This window comes from Strigops habroptila, chromosome 3 (genome assembly GCF_004027225.2).
Source record: "Strigops habroptila isolate Jane chromosome 3, bStrHab1.2.pri, whole genome shotgun sequence".
Taxonomy (NCBI): Eukaryota; Metazoa; Chordata; class Aves; order Psittaciformes; family Psittacidae; genus Strigops; species Strigops habroptila.
The window spans coordinates 4,768,272-4,789,991 of NC_044279.2; the positions used below are offsets into that span (position 1 = coordinate 4,768,272).

The 21,720-nt window shown below is 42.0% G+C and overlaps 1 protein-coding gene across 4 annotated transcripts in view; it reads left to right on the forward strand.

Moving 5' to 3' along the window:
• The window catches only part of TAF3 (TATA-box binding protein associated factor 3), a 122,401-nt gene extending 102,759 nt beyond the window's left edge, over positions 1 to 19,642 (forward strand). For 3 of the 4 annotated variants that reach the window (XM_030480178.1, XM_030480180.1, XM_030480179.1), the window contains 3 exons: positions 13,174 to 13,429; positions 16,622 to 16,728; positions 17,484 to 18,579. In XM_030480178.1, the coding sequence (XP_030336038.1) occupies positions 13,174 to 13,429; positions 16,622 to 16,728; positions 17,484 to 17,598 (478 nt within the window). In that variant the 3' untranslated portion in view covers positions 17,599 to 18,579. Of the gene's footprint in view, positions 1 to 13,173; positions 13,430 to 16,621; positions 16,729 to 17,483 lie in introns of all 4 variants that reach the window. The other variant, XM_030480176.1, reaches the window with a different exon arrangement.
• The last annotated feature ends 2,078 nt before the right edge of the window (positions 19,643 to 21,720 follow it).

The following is a 21,720-nucleotide window of genomic DNA, read 5'->3' on the forward strand; positions in this document are numbered from 1 at the left end:
TCATCCTGAACTCAGAGCATATTTGAATTTTCAGGTGTTATAACCATTATGAAAGGAGCTGGTGTGGCTCTAAGGCAAAGCATTACATAGTTCTGTGTGTGGCTTTGACCTCTGAAGTAATACCAGAAGTCTGAGCGACCTCTATTTAAACTTATTAGTTGAAAACACCATAGTAGGATCATCAAGCTCTTCATTAGCTCCTAACAGGCAGAAATCAAAGCTTTGTGATGTTTTCTTGTAAGGGAAAGTGTCTGTAATGAAGTGCTGAATATCTGGTAATTATAGTATAGAAATATTGTGTTTCAATTAGCATGTCTCTGGAGTTTGCTAGCATGGGATTGTCATGAATCTCCATGGAAAGGTATGAGAAAAGTTTTTTGGGATTCATAGAGTTCGATGAGTAAAAACCAAATGGAGTAATGAGTTATTTCAATGTCCTCTGTTCGAGAGAAGAGCTGTCTGGAAGCTTTTGGAAGTACTGAAGTACCTGTTCAATGGAGGTTGGTTTGTTTGGGAGAACCCAAAAGAAGAGTTGAGGATAGATTTAGATTGGACATTAGGGAGAAGTTGTTCCCTGTGAGGGTGCCGAGGCGCTAGCACAGGGTGCCCAGAGAAGCTGTGGCTGCCCCATCCCTGGCAGTGTTCAAGGCCAGGTTGGACACAGGGGCTTGGAGCAACCTGCTCTAGTGGAAGGTGTCCCTGTCCGTGGCAGGGGATTGGAACTGTATGAGCTTTAAGGTCCCTCCCAACCCAAACCAGTCTGGGATTTTATGAACTCCATCTAAAACATTGTCTTTAAAAGTACTTCCAGATGTGGTGAGGCCACAAAGTCTTCCAGGTACCTGAAGAGAAAGTGTCAGATTGATGATGCTTGAAATGGAGATTCCCATCACGCCATAAACACAGCACAACAACAGCAACACGAGGTTACTCAAATAATCCTGCAGTGGTGAGGAAATGCCTTTGCAGTGTAGCAGTTTATTCTCTATCATTTCAGTTCTTGACTTCTCCGCTTGGACCAACATACAAAGCAGTGATGGTAGCAGCGGAGAAGTCTCCTTCTTACTTATTTCTGTGAAAATGAGTACATATTGCTCCTAGATTCAAAGTGATACCTGCATTCGAGCTTCTCTGGTGTGCAAATATTCTTACAACATGCATCAGCTGAAAAGAGACAGTTATTAATACTTCAAGCTTAACAGACATGAAAATGTGCCCTTGCTGAAGGATGGATAAACCAATATTGGAAAAACTGTTCAACTTTAGGGTTTTTTGCAAGTGCTTTAACTGCACAGTAAAACAAGAAGAAAGTAGATTCTAATCGAAGCATTTCCATCTTAGTTGTAAACAATTACAGCAATACTTGCATGGATGCCACATTAGAAGAAATTTACTGGATTCCATTCTAATGCAATTAGAGCTAATTTTGTTCTTTAAATGAATAAAAGGTCAGCTAGTAAATCTAGTTTATCTCAAGTCCAGGCTTCAATAAATTGTTTTATTTAATTTGTTGTAAAAGATCTTATCCTTAATGGGCCTGGCTCTTATTGGTTTGCTTGGGTTCTAAAATATTTATGGCCACCTTTTTAGATATGATTTGAATGATATGTCGGAAGGGTTTTTTCACTGGGGGGTTTTTTTCCATTCCAGTGTTATCAAGGTAGATTGCTAACTGAGTTAGAATAGGAAGGAACTAGAGATGCTATCTTCTTAAAAAACAAAACAAAACAGAAACCCACAGCTAGTATAGACTTCTAAATTTTAAGTCATCTGCAAATGATGAGCAGAATTTGGTGCTGTTATTCAGCTGCATCGTAGTTTCTTTTTGTGTCGCTATTTTTCATGCACAGAACTTTTTATAAGCCTGTCTATTGATGAGGTGTTGACATTTCAGCTGCTACCATAGTTGACATAAACTTCAGCTAAAGTATGTGCTGTAATTTTTGATGCTTCTGCTAAATTTATTCGACATTTAAATACAGTTCTTAAGAAAAAACACATGGCTTCTGACATTTGCACCAGACCACAAAGCAGAGTGCCACTCAGTGGTTGCTGTTTCACTGCTTCTGCGACTTAGAAGCAGGATATATATTTACCTTAAAATTTCAGGCCTTTGCTCCAGACTTGTGCTTCATGGTGTCACAGCTCTGCCATCAGCAGAGGAACCTAGAAACCAGGCATAAGAAGGGAACAGACAGGTATTTTAACAGTGTTTAACTTGTAAACTTGACCTACTGCTCTAATGAAGTTGCCGCTTGTCTTAGTTATTTTTAAAGTGAGTAGATATGTGACTTTCTCCAAAAACAAATGTCACACATGCTCAGATATGTGTGTGTCAATAAAAATGTATCTTAAATAACCTGTGGATTGTAAAATAAAATCCTAAAAGGATTAAGGGATAGAAAAATCTTTGTTACCCAGATATTTAATTGACTTCGCTAAAGCTTTTTATCGCTTGGTAGGATATTATCAGTCCAACTGATGTTCGTTTGGAGGCTCACTCGACTGCATGATGTCCCCATGACAAAAGCCGCTAGCAGAGCTAGCTGACATCCTTTGTAGGGAATCTCAAGGGGCAATGTAGACTAAATTATTTTGTGACCAGTAGATATGACCTCTCTATGTAATATTGGTGACCCAGAAGCATACGTTTGGGACTAAAAAGACAGGGGAACCTGTCCTATCGCTTTCTGTTTTATTACACTGAGTTTCAGTGATTGTCCGTCTAAGAATCATGAATCCCAGGCTGGTTTGAGTTGGAAGGGACCTTAAAGCTCATCCAGTTCCAACCCCCTGCCACGGACAGGGACACCTTCCACTAGAGCAGGTTGCTCCATCCCTGTCCAACCTGGCCTTGAACACTGCCAGGGATGGGGCAGCCACAGCTTCTACCATAGTAAGCTGCTCATAGCATTTATTTTTGTAAGTTGTCAAAACAATAACACATCTGAAAAAGTGCAAGCCTGAAAGGAAGTGCAGCTTGAGAAAATCTCCTCAGTGAAGCTATAACTCTACCTGAAACACAGCTGGCCTGTTGGAGGAGTTTATTTCTCATCAATTTATGTGGTTTAAATCATCGCTGTTCCTTGCTCAAGATACGTTAAGTGCAACCACAGTTGGGCAACAGAATTGCAGTAAAACAGTTCTTTATTCATACTTTATAAAATTCTGTAGAACTTTATTATCTGACCTGCAGCATGCAGAGCACCACCAGATTTATTATAGTGTAATGTTCTCCAAAAAAAGATGCCTAAATGATGGATCTTCTATCTGCAACGAGCTTGATTGATGTAAGAGTTGAGCTGCAAACTCTCCAGAGATTGAGTTTTCTTGAGGAAAGCTACACACACACATACACAATCAGACTTTAAATAAGTAATGACACCAAGGGAGGAGAGAAGAAGGTATTAGCAAATCCATTGATAAGCTTTTTATTGATCTAGCTGAACACAAGAAATTGGGCAAGGGCCATGTTGATGTTCCCCTAAGTTCATTGGGGATCTGTAGTTGCTGCTGTAACATGAATATGTATTTTTTTAAGACTGCTTAATCTCCCTGGGAGTTATGAAAAAGAAAGGTAGCTATCTATGATAGGACTTTCCTATTAGCTTCAGTTACACTAGATTCTGCCCTATGTAGCTACCAAGAAAGCATCTTGTTTTTACAGTGCCACCTTTGGTGTCTATTCAAGAGCTTTGACTTCTAATAGGGTTGTTCTTGCATGGAGAAATCAGACCGTGTGAAACTGTTAAATTTTGGTGCAATTTAATGGAGAGCTACTCAGACTTTGATAATTTAGATTACTGTCTTCACAGTGTTTGCACACAATAGCTGAATAATGGGGTTCATTAACCTCCCTGTGTAGGCACATCCCAATTGCTTGCCTCCAGCCTTGCCTCCCTATGTGTGGCTGGGGCGGAAAGGATTGGCTTTTTATTGACTTGTCAAGCCATAGGTTTGCATTACCAGCCAAGTAGCTCATGACCCATTCCATTTATTTCACTGTTTTGTGGTGGGGAAACAGGTAAAGGAATCCTGCTGGAAGCCCCTCCTTCTGCACGTTCGGATGAATAAGAGCAGTGTTTGGAGCAGTTAAGGCACCGTGACCAAATCCTCCCAAAGACGTAATGCAAGCAGCATGGGGCTATTGTGGGACACAGCTGTGGGCGGTGTTGGTTACCCTGTGAGACGTTGCTTATTCAACAGAAAGCTCTGGAGGAGAACTTACTGTGGAATTAAAGAGGAGGGGGAAAAAAGTGATACTTCAAGGAGAAAAACGTAGAAGGGTAAACCACTGTTTGGCAAAATTGAACAGTAGCATCCAGGCAGCAAAAGTCTGTTTATTGCAAGTACTAATGGGTATCCCAATTACCTTACAGTGTAGCCCTTAGCAGAGAAAGGCTGTGTTAACCATGAGCTGACAGAATTAACTCTCTGGGTGTCAATCCCACTTTCGCTGTAAAAGAGCGTGTAATGGTGAAATGATTTCTGATGTGATCAATAGACCACCTAAGTGAGGAGGCAGAGGAATGAAAAACGATCCTGCTCCTCTCCACGGCTGCAGAGGTGTGCTTGAGGAATTTCAGTGATCTTTACAGCTTTCATAAATCTTTGTGTGTACATACACATACCTGCATTTTTCTGTTCTGTGGTCTTTTGAATTGGAAGAGCTGGAGGACTGATTTTCAATGCTGAATGCTGAACGTATTTTAATGAAGATACTGTCTCAGGTATGATTCATATCCCTTTCCCGATGGTTCTTTTTCAGTCTAACGTATTGGCCTCAGTCCTGCACTAAAATCCCCATGTGTGGTCTTGTATCCACCCAAAAGTCTCGTTCACTTCAGTGGAGGTTCCCCAGCCTCTCCCTTGCTGCAGGATTGCAGCTTTTACATGAAAAAAAGTGAGGAATACCATATCCCTTTTACCAAAACAAGTAAATGATCGTTTTTGTTTATATTTCTAGAGGTAATTTAGAAGAGCTTTTTTCTTCTTTGAGTGTTACTCCCAACATCAGATGTAGTCCTTCTCTTTTTTCTTCCTTTTTAATTACTGAAGCCACCCCAGCTAATTATTCATCCTGTTTATGGTAGGTGTTAGGCTGTGGCAAATGCTTTTCATTTTGCTGCTGGCCACATTGAGTGATGACTCCAGAAATGAATCCATAAGAAGGCTTGAGTCATTAGAAAACAAAACAAGTTACTGTGAGATTCTTTGATTTTGCTGCTTATTGCTCAAGAGTAAAGAAGTTGTATATGTATACCACAGTTATAAAGAAAACCTACTTCAGGCAGGTTTAGACATATAAGTGAATGGCTTGTGTAAATGGGCATGAGCAGCTGCCCTTCTCAAGCACTACAGAAACCGATCAAATATGTGTGAAAGATTAGAAAGGCAGATTGGTATTTGTTTGAAAAATAGACTTTGTCTCTATAGAAGATGACTGCAAGAGAGAGGTACTGATTTGCTCGTCTTTGACGGAGCTGCTTCTTTTTAGTCACTGTTCTATTGAAGTTTTTAAACAAAAGTGAGGAAACTGTATAGACCCAAAGATTCATGTTGCATGGGGAGCTGGATGTGAAGAAGAGGAACATAGAGAAATAGCCATTAATAGACACCAAAGCAAAAGATGGTCCTACCTGAATTTAGTAAAGGCGTCCTGTGAGCAGTTGATCTTTAGCTGTGTGAAGCCTCCAAGTTCAGGACTGACCACCTCGCTTGGTTCTTTCAAGACCATATCTCAGTAACAAGCTGGAAATTACAGTTGTAGAGGTTTCTAAACCCATTTTGGCATAATTTTCTGGTAGTTGATAAAATAGACTAATTCCCATTGCACAGGGTAGATGTAGGACTGGTTTATGGGCCACTTTCTAGATCATGCATCCCGTAATGTTTCCCAAAACAAATTACAATAAAGGGCAGTTTTCAGGGAACAAGTAAGAGAACATTTGCAAAGAGCTCATAGGCATAAACATGTTTTACCAGCTTCTGGTTTTGCTGTCAAGAGCTCAGCAGAGGGGATAATGCCAGGTGGTTTTCACATCGAAGCTCTGAGCAGCTTGTTATTGATGATAAGAGAGAAAAGAAGATGAAAGATACCAAGACGCCACGCTACCAGCTCAGTTTTGTTTTGTCAGACTGGCAATGAACCATCCGAAATGTAAGTCAGAATGGTGAGAAAGAATGGGAAGAAGATGTAGGAGTCATCAGCAGAAAGGTACTTGTGGCTGTTGGAAGAAATACTCTGGTGTAATAGATACAGATGCAGAGGGTGGAGGCCAAGAGCAGAACTCTGTTTTACTTAAAATAATGGAAAAATAAACAGTAGAAAACCCGCAGTTCAATTTCAAGAGTATAAATGTCCATAAACCAGAGGATATAGCTAGAAATGTCAGCTGCACTGAAGATCTAATGGATTCAAACATGGTGTTTTCTGCCTGTGGGAACAGGGTGCTTGTAGTGAAATGACTACAGAGTGAATTGCATTAATAACTCCTTCCAAAGAACGTTGGGAATAAACATCGTACCTCAAGGAGAAAAGGACTGTTAGCAAAGAAGTTACATCTCAAGGCAAAAGACTGTGGAGGTGAAGTCAGGTTTGGCAGAAGTCACACTGGGTGAAATGTTGTGAAGGATCTTGAGCAAATAGGAAAAGAAGAAAGAGGACTATGGAAATGAAGACAGGGAGAACACGGAGGACATGAGCCAAGAAGAGAAAGAACACTTTCCTTATGATTCTATGTTCATTCTTCTAAATAATGGAATAAAACACAAAATGGAAGTGAGCCATCCCAACAGGCTTGATTGATAGCAAATCTTTGATAAGCAGCTGATTTTCTAGGTGAGCCTAGTCCAGTTGGCAGTCCCTGTGGGAGACGTGGATGGAAATGCTCATTTTTTGCCATGTGTCTCAGGTATCTGTTTCTACCATCAATGCGGAGAGCAGTTGCCTCCGCTTCCCACTGCAGAATGATTTCTTCTGGACTGGGGAAGCAGTCGCTCGGTGCAGGATCAAACCACTTCCCCTCCAAGGGAAGGTCTCATCTGTGATGGAGAAGAGGTGAGACACTCAAGTGTATGCAGCTGGAATAAAGTTGACATCTGTCCTACTGTTGGAAGAAGGAATGCTTTCTAATGGATGAATAAAAGATGGCAAATTCAAGATGGGTTTCAGGAAAACATTTAATGCTATCACTCAGGACATTCATAGAATCATAGAATCATAGAATGGGGATTCATAGGGAAGGTGGCAGAGACAGGATTGGTAGAGGAGCTGCTCAGCAGTGAGGAACTAGCTCAAAGGAAGATAGCAGTGGAGAGTTGTAAGAGAGTTTATCTAACCAGAGAGGAGGTTACTAGTGAACATGCTCAAGGATGTATTTCAGGACTGGTTGGATTTAATAATTTCATTTAAAATATTGTCACAGAAGGAGGTAGAACACTGATGCCTTTTTCTGGCAGTGAGGTTGAAGGACCATGTCAGTACAAATGAGGATCTGACGAATCTGGAACAAACTGTCTCCCCTTGAGTAGAAGGCAGAAAATGGTATTTAATTCAGTAAAAGACAAATTGCAGTTAAGGCTTTGCCTTTGAAGTGTACCCATAGAAAGTTCAGCCAGAAGTATGGAGCTGATCCATAGGTCTGTCATTACAGCCATCATATGAGAACCTGTTGATAACTTCATCTGAAATACTACGTTCAATTCTTGAAGGCAGTTCAGGAAGGATGAATTGGGAAGAGCAGGTGCAGAGGAGAGCTTGGGGCACGGTTAGTTGGAGCATAGGGGGGTCTGTGTTATGACAGATGATAAGGGAGGAGAGCAACTTCGTGTGTTTAGTCTTGCATGTGAAGAGGTGATATGATTGCTGGCTACAAATACCTCAGGCAAGTAAACATTTTGGAGGGAGAAAGCAATTTAAGCTAAAGAAGAATGTTGGCAGAAAACCAAATGGGACTTAGTTGGCTATGAATGTAGGCTGGAAATCAGAAGAGGTTGTTGTGCCACTGGAGCAGTGAGATCCTGGAACAGGGTAATGGTGGAGACAAAAAGATAAGCAGATCAATAAACTTGTGAATGGGACTAGGTGACATGGTGCCTGTGAATTTACTAGACTCACTTGCCCAGAAGGGATGTTTGTGAGGTTTTGCCATAGTGATGAGATGGAGAATAGGCTGTTGAGCTCCACGTGCACCACTGAAGGTCAGCAACATGGAAGTTGTGCCATTTGTATGAGACCAGGCACTGGCCACAGAAATCATATATAGGAATAAGTGTTCAAAGTTCATTTTTCGTGATAGAGAAGAATATCACATTTCAGCCAACTTATCAAGTTAATTATTTATATCTTCTTTACATTTCAAGTGTAAGTACTGCAGCACTTGCAAAATTGCCAGGGGCTCCACTGGAGGTTTGATGCATTTTGGCTCTCTGCAAATGCACGAGTATGGTCACAGTGCGTATTTCTGGAGCTCGTATTTGCCAATACGACTTGTTTGCACAGAATAAGATACTCAGCAGGGCATAAGAGATAAAAACTTAAATTTCCCTTTCTAAAAGTAATATGGGAATTAGCCTACATTACGCAGCTTAAATTACACTGATTCTGCTCCAGGCTTGGAATAAAATTTTCAGAATACTTCTAATCTGTGAGCAATCTAAACCATATGGAAATCTTCTGAATTCTCCTGGGTGGTTTTGACACTCTACCCATCGGTCTTAGAGTATTTAGGGGTTTTTTCTGGTGCAACAATCTCAGTTCCAGGTGTGAGATTCTTCCAGGTGTGAGTAATAAAATAGTTACGCTGCTTAATTTTCTGGCATCGAGGAACTTATATCAATAAGGGAACAGGAATACTAATAGATAATAATATCCAAGTGAGTTTTACTAGTTTTGCTTATGTCAGTGCAGTTGATGGTGTGACTTTCTGATGTACAAAGACCCCTGTAGCTCCTTGCTTGAAAATGGGTCATAGGTTCCTTAAAGAATTAGGACTTTTCAATTTGTTTTCCTTTGGGCAGAGAAACAGCTTCTATGGAGCTCTGCCTCTGAGAAACAAAGATTGCTGTGAGTTTTTACGAGACCTTTCGAAGCCCTGATACAGCGGGTTTTTGGAGCTCATCACCCGTAGCAATCATTCAGTCCTGTGGCTCATATCCTATTTTTGAAAAGCCATTTCCTTTCGGTGCACATGTCTTTCCTCTGTGTTTATATGAAGCAGTCAATGAGGCTTTCAGCTGTAAGGATCAGAATGAAATCAAATAAATTACTTCCAAAGATAGGAAACCATCTCACACCTCCGAGCCTCATTTTGCTCCAGATGTAGCGTGTTACAGGTCATGCCAGTTAGAGCTGATTATAAACCAACTGACCTGTTGTGACACTTTGAAATCTTGGCAGAATTTGCACTTTACTTGCAAGCCAACACTTCATTTTCATCCTGTTTGGGTTTGGATCTGTAGCTGTGAATGGGGTGATTCATGGAATCCCAGACTGGTTTGGGTTGGAAGGGAGCTTAAAGCTCATCCAGCTCCAACCACCTGCCACGGGCAGGGACATGTTCCACTAGAGCAGGTTGCTCCAAGCCCTGTCCAACCAGGCCATGATAGAGTCTTTTCTATCTTGATGATTGTCCCAGAGTGATGATTAAAATGGGGTTTTATTCACTCTACCATTATGAAGAGGTGTACTGATACTTGTGTTCAGTTATAAGTAAGATGAGGTTCTGTAAGAATTACAGTTCCTGATAGCATTTAAAAAGAAATCTGTAGTGAATTTAGGTCGGATACAACCAGATACACAGTGTTTACCTTCTCTTTTTCTTTTGTAAAGGGAGTGGTAACCTTTAGTTATGATTTATGGAGGCTCTTATTACCACATCTATTCCAGGGGTTTTCTCACACCACTTCATTCTGGAGGAACTATTTTAACTCAAAAGCATTTAATTGACTTTTTACCTTCCAATGTAGAACATGTTTGTGATACATTGCCAGGCAAGCAGCTTGCAGAGGAGTGTAATCCTTGTGTCAGGACTCCGAGTGGTGGTTGATGTTCATTCGTGTTTGATTACTCCAAAAAATATTAATCCAGCCTCGGTTTTAGAGGTCTTGGATTAGGGTGGGGAAGAAGGTGAAATTTTGTGTTATTTAGTGTTGCACTTGCAGACTAATATATACAAGTGCTGATTTTGGAAGCATATGAAAAACATGTTTGGAAAAGAAGGCAATGAAATTTGTATGGTTATGTGCAAATGTAGAGTTTAAATCCTAGCAAGAACCTAGGTACCAGGTGGATCGAAGCTCTGCAGTATTGAGTACAGCCTACTTGCAGTATGCTTTGTGCCTCACTTCTCCTGTCTATAAAACAGAGCTCATAAATCTTGCCATCATTTACATAGTGTTTTGATACCAGGTTTCTCTTCCAAGTCTGAAGTAACATTAATTATTAGTCGTGGGACTGCTATTTCCCTTTGATTTCTCCCCACCTCCATATTGCCGCGTATGCAGCCCCTTCTTCAGGAGAGAGGACAGGCTAAACCACCCTCGCTGAGATTACTCCATCACCTCTAATGGTGTAGCACAAAGCCATTCATTTCTCCACTCTGGAGTCTGAAGTCTCTGAACTTCATTAGCCCAAGGGAGTGGTAGGCCCAAGCGTGCTCCGAAATGCCGATCTCCTGTTTTGATAACTGAGCTCTAAAATCAAGATAAACAAGCTGCCCTATATACTGAACATGTCCTAATTGCACACTTGAAGCAAACCAGCCAATCAATGAGTGTGTGTCGCCCACTAATGAATATTTGTAGTTTTGGAAGATTTCATATGTGGTATTCCTTGTAGCTCCTGCAGTTATTAGCAGAGTGGCTCCGAAGACCCTGTTCGGGAGGAGAACCTGGCTTTATCTAGACCAAGAAACTGTGTAATTTAATTTCATATGTTAGCTGGGCATGGCCACTCTTATTCAAATTGTATTAGCTAATACTTCTTTAAAACTGTTTACACTGTGTGCAGAGTTGTGTTTAAAATCCTATTAGCTAATACATTTCCTAGTCTAGACTTGGGGAGGGTTGACTCCCTGAAGAACTCGTAGCAGGACTTTGTTTACTTGAAGGGGGTACAAGAGGGAAAGAAAGGGTAATGATGTTTGAAACTGTCCAAATGACTTCTGCTGTGCCAAATATTTTGCTGTCTGTCCCCCCCCTTGCTTTTATAATTGCTAAGATTCTTTATTGAGAGGTGGCTCTCAAGTCATGAGGATGACTTTGCAAGCCATGGGAGTATTGCCACCAACAAGGTCTTAGGCATTCAGCGCTGGGAGCCAGGGCTCTCTGTGGGAGCAGTGGAAGGAGGAAGGCACGGAAGAAGCATCTGAGTTGGGTGGCAGAGCCCCAGAGAGCCACATACTAAGGCTTTCATTGAACCAGAAGCACATCATGGACATTCAAGAGCCAGAGAAAACTTTTCTTGGTCGGAGGTATCAGTGGGTTTTCAGATGTAGCCCACTAACAGGAGAAAGAGGCTGGGTTTCATGTGTAGGTTGCACCCACATAGGCCTGCTAGTAGGACTTCCTTCCTTCTGCAAGTCACAGACAACGTAAATGACGAGTCCTTTGCTTTGACTCACAGTCTAGCACCTTACTGACACACATAAAGAGCCTCGGCTCACAGATTAGGTACGTGAAGTGATTACTAGAACATCAAGTGCTGTGAATGGCTTCAGTGTTGCTGATGGAAAATCATCTAACACCTTCTAGATTCTGCTCCACTCTAAGCTTCTAAACTTCCTTGGTTTTGGTTATTTTCCCCTAGCCACTCAAAGTAGGTCTCAGAAGGTAGGTATGATGCTACAGTTGCCACATTAAGGAGGAATATCAAACCCATCACTCTGTGTCCTTTTACTAACTCTGTTTTTATTATAACTAGTTCTGATTTAGTAGTGCAAGTGGCATATCTCGAGAGAAAAACACTATTATCTCAGCCAAGCATTAAATACTTTATAATTCCAAGCCTTTCTCAAATGATGGCTTGGATTATTGACTTGAAATGCAGACAGTGTCTCCAATCATAGTGATACTGCCTTTTGAATATCATAATAGAGTTTCACTAAACTCTAAAGTTGAATGTAAAGTTCCCATTGGAGAAGTCAAGCATTTGACTTCCCTGGTTCTCAGGAGTTGTTGCAATTGGATTTTTGTCATGGTTTTCCTACTGAAGTCTCTGGGTTTTTTTCTTTCTTAAGCTATCCTCCTCTCTGGAATGTCTAACCTTTCTTTAAACGCCTTCTTCATACAGTCCCATCACAAATCAATTGCACTCCCACACTTACCATTCAAATATAAATAAATTAGTTAAATGATTTACCAAAATGTAGTAAAACAAATAGACCTATCCTGTGTTTTGGGTTTTTTGGGGTTTTTTTCTCTTGTTTTCTAAAACATCCTTTTCCTTCTCTTCAAGTTTTTAATCTAGAGCCTTAGAGTAAGGGCTTTTTCTGCCTTGTTAAGTTGCATGCACACCAGTAACACTGTGTATCAACATCATTAATAAACGTTGGGTCCTCTATGTATCCCCCTTCCTGGGCAAGATTATTCTATACTGTGTATTTACTAGAGCTACATCCTGTCTACTTCAGCTACTCGAGTAAGTAGCAATATTTTAACTGCTGAGTATATAGTGTGCGTCATTTATTTGTCCTGACTAGATCCACTGCTGATTTCATAAACATTTGGGGAAAGAAATACCAAACCAGCAAATATTTGGAGAACCCCCTAATGTAGGATCTTAAGAGGATGATATCGTCTCTCAGCTTGAAGATTAAAATCAGTGCTGTTCACAGCTGATTAACTTTCCTTTCTAATATTTCCCACAAACTGAGCTAATGTAATAAAACTTAACGAAACAAGGTTTAGTAAAGCCACAAAGAATATTTGGATGACAGAGAGCTATAGAATGGTTCAGGCTGTCCTGGTGTTCACTTTGTAAAGGCTCTGTGCTTTATCCTGTCCAATGGATGGGTGTAGCAATGCAGCAGTCCTTGTGTTGGGTTGAAACAGTCCCTGATGACTTAAAGATGATGTGAATTAGCTGCATTATAGTTTCTTTATATTTAGTTGGTGATCAGTCGTTGCTTTCTTTCCCATCAACTCTAACAACTCTCATTTTTGGTCCTACAGAGTCATCAGCAAGGTGGTGCCAGCTCCAGAGGCCAAACCTGCTACTCCCGTGAACCGGCCCAAAACTCCTCCACCCGTTCCATCACCAGTACCAGCTCCTGTTCATGTCACACCTCCTCCAGCTCCAGCTCCTCCTCCTCCACAAGCCACCGTCTCACCAGTCCTGATCCCACCGCCCTCTCCAGCCGTCTCGGCGGCAGGAGGCTCCAAAGCTCCGGTTAGGAGCGTGGTGACCGAGACCGTCAGTACTTATGTGGTAGGTTACACACGCTGCTGTGTTTGTCCCAGTGCCAGTGACATTCCTCTCTTGAGTTGTTGAGCTCCTGGGTGACTCATCACCTCAGACTGATGGTACCTCGTGATGCTCCTCTCCTTTAAGCCACTCTTTATCCAGCCCTTGCTTCCATGCACATGTTTTGAGGGGTTAATAACCATTAAAACACTGCTACTTGGACTGATTTTTTCCTTTGTTCCCAGTTTAATGTTTAAGTTTCTATACATCCAGTTATATCCCACTTGGTGTTTTCTGCTCACTGAGTTAGAGCATTTATTTTTGAAGGTGGAAATGTTTTTATATAGATGCTTTCATAAGCACTGAATTGAAACCTCAAATGTCAAACTCGCCATAGATTTTGCTGTCAGTCAGGTAAAGTACAAAACCTCGTACAACATCAAGAATTTGACTTAGCCCTCATTTGAAATGTGTAGAGTCCACAAATCTCTTTTCTGCCTTCCTCGACATACAGAAATTGCAGATGTTTGTGCACCTCAGGAAGGCTGTAGGTGGTTCATTAGTCTGCAGTTCATTCATCTGTTTGACATATGCTCTGAACGTGGCCTCTGTCTGGTGGCATTAAGACTTCTCTGTTCTTTTAGAGAAGTCTCCCATCGAACATGGTGTAGGAACTACATTCTCTAACAGCACATGGACATACCTTCAGGCAGAAAATTTCTGCATTAGGTGCAATGTAAAAAGGAAGTCCTGACCATTCCTGAGCACTCAAGAGCAGCATATACCATTAACAGTAGCAGCATCATTATCCTCCCTGTCCTGGCCAAATTCCAGCATGGTTGGTCACACCTTGCTCATCTGTAGTGGTAGCACTTTAAAAACTTACCATTTAAAACACCTAAAACTTGCTTTTATTATAGTTTCCTATGCTTTAATTGCAACATATCATGATATTTCTCTTTTTTTTTTTAATCCCTGTTTTTATAATGATTCCTAATGTAAATCTACCCTGCTCTTTCTAATGGAAAAAGTGCTCTTCCCTGCTGGGCTTAAACTGTTATATATCATGTTACTGGTCTCTATTTAAACAACTGCTACATTTCACTCCTGAGTTACTTACAGCACTAGACCTCACATGGGCTGTGCATATCTTCAGGGTGTAGGATACACATCCTCACCTTCTGTGTCACAGGTATAAATACAGTGAAACTCTTATGTATTAAGCTTGGAAATTCACTCTAAAAGAGAAACATTTCCAGAATACTGCACTACATCCCATTTTCTTCAGTAAAGCAAATAATTGAAGAGATTATGTTAGTTTAAAGAAGGAAATCCTAGAACTTTGCCTGGGTACTTCTGGTGGTAACACGCTTACGGAGAATTCAAAGGACATGTAGGCTCCAGGTTATTCCTTTCTTTTGCAGCATTATAGTTGAAACCAGGGGTTTACTGCATTAGGCTCCAACTGTGTGCACAGGCAGAGAGACTCCTGATATGAGACATTTATAACTCCAAAAGCTGAGAGAGAGGTTGGGGAATAATTACTAACTATTAGCCTCTTGTATGAAGGGAATTCAGGACACAGAATGACGAAATGGCTTTCCCTAGGTCACACGGGAAAGCTCTTCCAGAGATAAGATTGGAGCCAGTGTGACAGAGGTGTGCAACTTCCTTCTGCAGGGGAGGACAGGAGGATGATTTTGTAGTTTAGAAGGAAGAAAGAAAGGATGTGGGATCTCCCTGTAGGATAGCATCTCACTCAGCGTGCTCTGATCATTAACTCTCAGTGGTTTGTACTAAAATAGCACTCAGCAATCACACACCGTCCCTCCTTCCACGACCCTTGGCTCACTAGGGAATGAGAAGTGATGCAATACTTTTAACATCCTCATTCAGCAGTTTGGGAAAGTTAGAGTATATCTCTTCAATGAGACATCAGGCAGTGCTGCCTGCACCCAGCACCACCAGTGCCTGTGCTGGAGGATGGACGATTGTGTGGGTGCATCCAAGTTGCTCAAGTAGGTGGTGAAGGGCTGTAGCTGTCAGACCAACAGCCCCTACCACAGCCCAGCATCTGCTCCTGCCCAGCAGCATCACCCCACAGCAATGACTGCAAACCTCTTCACACCAAGCACAGCAGATGCTTCTCTGCCGACTTAAAATGACTTTGCAGATGTGAGATTAGATCATAGAATCATAGAATGGTTTGGGTTGGAAGGGACCTTAGAGCTCATCCAGTCCCAAGCCCCTGCCACGGGCAGGGACACCTTCCACTAGAGCAGGTTGCTCCAAGCCCCTGTGTCCAACCTGGCCTTGAACACTGCCAGGGATGGGGCAGCCACAGCTTCTCTGGGCACCCTGTGCCAGCGCCTCAGCACCCTCACAGTGATTGGCACCTAAAGGTATTGCAAGCCTGCTCTGAGGTCTCCCCCGGAGCCTTCTCTTCTCCAGGCTGAGCAAGCCCAGCTCTCTCAGCCTGTCACCACAGGAGAGGTGCTCCAGCCCTCTCCTCATCTTCATGACCCCCCTCTAGACTCATTCAAGCAGATAGGAATGATTATTGCAATCAATTAGCTTTAAAATCATGATGTAAACATAAAATAGAAATCATAAAGCTCTGAATATGCTAAATCCAGTAAGCAGCTGCCTCATGCTGTAAATGATCTGCCTTTCTTGTTTCCTTTACCCTTTAGTGAATTGTACTGCGACAAAAATGTCATCGGGGGAATGGAAAGTTACTCAGTAACAACTTTTTTTATATCCTGATCTTATCAGCTAGTTGAAGTTGAAGACTTTGGCTAATAAGTAATACAGCAATGTATACACATGGCACTGTATGTTTTACATGTATATAAGCTGTTATCTTACACAGAAGGCTGCCGGTGCTCGCTCTTGCCATTAGCAGGGTAGAATTTTAAGAGTCACCATAGTATAGAGAGAGAAGGAATTGTGTCCTTAAGCCCTGGCTGCTGTATGTGACTGTAACTGGCTTTACTGGTTTATGGGACAATAGAGAAAAATGCATGCTTTTGTCATGTACAGCATAGGAAAATCAATTGAAACATCACTCCAAGCACTTCTGATCAGAGAATCCGTAACAGCGGCAGCCACCGAATAGCTGTTTCAGAGAAGCAAGAATTGTATTAATTATTAAATATCAATTTTACTGCCTGCTTAGCCCTGAAAACCAACTGACTTCCCTTTTCTTTGCACCAGATCCGAGACGAGTGGGGTAACCAGATCTGGATCTGTCCTGGCTGTAACAAGCCAGATGATGGCAGTCCAATGATAGGTTGTGATGACTGCGACGATTGGTATCACTGGTAAGTTGCTCATCCCTCCTCTTCTGCTGTTCCTCAGCAGATTGGGGCTCTATTATTAAAAACCCTTCTTTTTTATGTAATGGTTTGTGACGCCAGGAATATTTAAATGCTTTTAATGTGTCCAATTTAATCATCTGGGAGATATTTTTATCTCTGTGTCTCTGGAATTTGAAGCAGCAGATTGTAAGCTGTGAAGGAGAGTTACTTTTTAATTAATGGGCATTTGGTTTGGAAACTGCTGGGAAATATTGCTGATTCCGGTAATTCTGTGAGAACTCCAGGATTATGAGCATAGTGTATACAGAGAGACATTTCAAATTATGAAGCATTGTATGAACAGTAATATAAATGTCAGCTCCCATAAAAGGGTTGGAGGGAATTAATCACTTTTTTAGGCATTCTCTTAAACAGCTACATAAAATCAAGAGTTTTGCTGCAGATGTGTTAAAGAAGCCTTTGATATTATTTTAAATCTAGCCTATTATACCTGAAAGTGCACTTTTATTTTCTAGTAAAATATCATTTCTTATCCGAGTGTCCTTTCGATATTTGTTTGTTTCAAAGCAAGTGTGGTTTTAGGTTTCTGTTCGATCATGAAGATAATGATAATATAATTTCTATATTAATTTGAATTAATATAGCTCAAATTACTTTGAATTAACATGTCTCCCACTGAAAAGTTTCATTTCTTTGGGTAAGAAACAAAAGCAACGTTACTCCACTGAGGTGATGCTCTGTTTTCCCATCCTTCGCAGGCCTTGCGTCGGGATTACGACTGCACCCCCAGAAGAGATACAATGGTTCTGCTCCAAGTGTGCCAACAAAAAGAAGGATAAGAAACACAAGAAGAGGAAGCACAGGGCACACTGAAGACTCTACAGTGGACCGAAGTCGTGTGGTCGCCGCGGCACCTTCTGCCCTGACTCCGCTGCAGGGGGGGAATCCAGCCGGCTCCTGTCCCACCCTCCGTCACCGGCTGTCAGGGTTATGACTCTGGAGTGAATCAGGGGTGAGGAGATGCTCTCCATCAGGGGCTATTGCGTTTCACAGACCATCCGAGCCCAGGGGGTTGGATTTTGGTACATTCTGATGCTGTCTTTCACCTACCGAGGCTAATTTGCACAGGGTGACATGAAGACTTCGGTACTTCATGGTCCCGCTCCCGCTCCTGTGGCTCGGCAGCAACAAAGAGGAATGTTGTAAATACAGATACCTGCCCTATTCCTTCTCGATTTGTTCTTAATCCCTCTTGAACCTTTGCAGCAAGGTGCTGAGAGGAGGAGAAAATGTAAATTTGCAGTAAGTTGTAAACTGAGACGACCTTCTGGAATGATTTCTGTAGTCTGGATACAGTTCAGCCTCGACTCCTGCTGAGCCAGATAATCATAACGCCGAAATAAAAGAGTGGCTGGTAAATATTTTTGTGACGAGAATATATGAAGCTTTTTTCCCTTGATTTTTAGTACTAACATAAAATAAAACACGTTCAAGCTTTTGTGATATATCTTCTATTTTTTAAAAAGGAAAAAACAAAGTTTCTATTGTGTCAGGTTTTTTTTTTTTTCCTTCCGTGTGAATTGATTTCCGTGGACCTGTAATATATTTTATACTTTGGTTTTTTGGGGAGGGGGGGTTTTGGTTTTTTAGTCTTTGTCAATGTACCTTTTCATTGCTTGTACATTTCATTGGTGTGTAAAAACACTTCCCATTAAAAGACGTTCACACGTGTAAATACCTGATATTTATAAAGTAATTCTGGGGTGGGGTGTTTTGTTTTTTTTTTTTTGTAATTATTATTTTTTTAGGGCTTTTTACCTTCATTTGCCCCAGAAAACCAACCTTGCAGCTATTTAAAAGCCCGGGTGACATCCGCCTGCCCCTATGGCGTTAAGGGATTGGTGAGATCTGCCCCAGTGGTGCGTGCGCGAGGAGTCGGCCAGCACCATAATTAGGCCTCGATTCAGACACTTAAACATGTGGTAACTTCTTAAGAAGTGAGTAATCCTGTTGCCTTCAAGGAGCCTGTTCCCACACTTCGTTATACATGTGCTTTAATGCCTTCTGAATTGAGAGCTTAGGCCAGGGGGCTCTGCGCCTCGAATGGGAGCTACGGTGTGTTGATCTGTAGCTGGAACTGAGCTTTTTTACTTTCTTCTTTTCTTTTAACAAGTGGTAGCGAGTTTGCCAAAACCATCGGGCTTGTGTTTAGATGGAGGAGATGCAGAATGTGTCCCTCTGCCTTGTGTATCCCCTTGGAAAGACCAGAAAAGTGAATACAAGTTGTATTCCCCATTGAAAATGAGGGGAGGGGAATTGCAGAGATAAAAAAGTCAGTATTAAATGTTGTAGTGCAATAGTTCTGAGAGCTAAAGAAAATATAAGGACAAATCTGGAAAACAAAAATGACACCTTTTGTTTCCAAAGGGATTTTAGACTTCGTTGGTTCATTTGGGGATATTTCTACTTCAAAGCCACCCAGTGAGAAACAGCTGATGTTTGAGACTCTGACCCTTCAACCTGTTGCACAGATATTAAGAGTTATTTTCTAAATGCATCCAAATTGATATTAATGGGAATGAATCAGTCGTGTTTTTAAAAGTACCAGTTTAGGCAGGGAAATGAGGCTTTGCTGATAGAACTGTTAAATTGCAAATCAGTGGAGATACGGATGAAATTGGTTTATTAAAAGTGCACTGTTACCTTCTTTGTTCAATGCCACCTCATTTATAGTCCGTCCCCGCTAATTACCAGTCTTGGGTTTGATTTTTGCCTTTAATTTCGTTTTGAATTGTTGGATGTTGCAAACCTGATCCTTGGTTGGCTTTATTTTTCCCACGTGTAATGTGCAGACGTACGAAATACACAGTCTTTGGTCCTTTCTGGTTGCAATAATAAAAGAACTAGCTTTTGGTAAGTCGTTTATCCATTTTCCTCCTCCCCTCCATTAATCAGACCTTCTCACATGGAATCAACACCATTATTCAAGGTGCCACGGGAGGGCTGAACTCGGCCCGTTGGCCCTTCAGCTATTTCTATGCATGCTTGAGCGTCGCTGCCGCCGGGTTGGTTTCCTACCCTGGGGTTTATGATTTTATAAATGACCCCTGTGGCAATAAAAACCCCAAAACATCATTTTCAGGAGGCTTGTGTGGCTGACGGGCTTAATAACAGGAGAAGGGGCCCTTCACCTCCGGGTCATCGGTTTGAAGCCAGCCTTGCCCTGTAGCAGTGCAGAGCCTGCCTCCCCTTTCACTTACACCGCAGTGTGTGTCAGGAATCCGTGGTATAAAAGAATCATTGGCTTCCAGAAGTAGTTACCTGCGTGGCATGGACCTTCCTTACAACCCCTTGTACCACCCAAGGCTGAGCAAGCCCACTGCTCCCCCAGATGGTTGTATTTGCTGCCGTAACTTCATGGGTTGTGTTTCTTCTCCATGAACTCTGCCAGAGTTAAGGCTGCTCCCTTGGTTGACCACTTGATTCTTACGTTTGGGCATTCGTGTTGCTCTGAAGCCTTTTATATATGGGTTTTGGTCACCACCATCCATGGGAAGAGGGCACGGTGGGTGGATTGCCACTTGGTTTTCTCGTTAGATGTCATAGGAGAGAATCAGTGTCTCTGGTTTTCCTGCCTCGGAGGGCAGCTTCATCCAAGAGGAAAGTGAGTTGTGAGCATGGACAGTTGGAGCAGAACTGGCTAGAAGGTTAGAGAGTGGGTTTTTAGTGAGAAGACAACTCACCATCTGCCCACACCATAAAGAGAAGACAAGATACAATTACCCCCTTTCCTGCTGCACCACACATAGTGGATTTAAGCCGTACAGTGAGTCCTGGTAGTAAATAATCCAGAAAAGAGCGTAAAAGCCATTCCGTGAGAAAAGCTTGTTGAATCCTGCCTCTACTCCGGGGCCAGATGATTATCTGGAGTCAGTTGGGAGTCAGTCGGAGCTGTGTCAGTTTACAGCAGCCGGCATCGGAGCTGGGGAGCAGCTCTGTTCGTTGGGAAATCAGGTGGGGGTTTTTCCTCTTTATCCTTTTTACCCTCCTTTAGGGCAGCCTGTGCCTGCAGGTCGCTGTGGAAAACAGCAGTGCTGCGTGCTTGCACGTCCTGAGGTGATATTGCCATGTGTTAATGAATTTCGCACCCAGGAAAATACATGTTGTTGAGACAGAAGCACAACGCTCACAAGTGGAAGAAACTGATTTTTATTGGAGGACAGAGGTGGAAACGCAGAGCATCCATCCCTGGAGTAATGGGGATGCAGTTTTCCCGAGATAATCTTCTTTCAGGGCTGTATGTCGTGCTCATGGCATCATTTCTCTGCTTGACAAGGTGTTTCTCCTCTGAAGGTGTCCGCAGCTAAGTACAGTGAGGATCTTTATGCTCCGCAACTGATTTGTGATTCCAAATGTCCTGGAAGAGAAAGGGAATAAAAAACTCCCCTGAATCGGAGGGTATCAGAGCCTGCTGACTTTGTCTGGGCTTTCCAGAGATAAAATATAGTGTATTACTTCACTGTATCACCTAAACCTTCTTTGTTCTCCTTTCAATAGGACGATTAAACAAAGACCTACTAACCAAATTAAAGTATAAAATGAACGCTGAGATATGGAAACCTTGCCAGGAAGAATGTTAATGAATGAAGTTCACTAAAGGCATGCTGGCTAAGTTTTCAATACAAATAGTTTTATGGCCAATCTCTTTTAGATCATAGCAGTTTTTCTTTAGAAGCTTTAAGTCTCAAAAGTAGATGAGTTTCCTTCACCGGGGAATGAATTAGATAATGCTCTGAATAAACTCCCTCTTCGCGCTCTTGTCACTCACGCTGCTTAGGAAACTCTTCCCTTCTGGGGACTTTCGGATCAGCCGTAACCTCAAAAGTAGAAAGCTGCTATTAATCCACGTGTGCTCTATGGCAGAGGAGGCTGTAACGGGAGATTTACGTCCAGCAAACAGCTTGTACCTGGCTGATGTGAGCAGGAGCTCACACA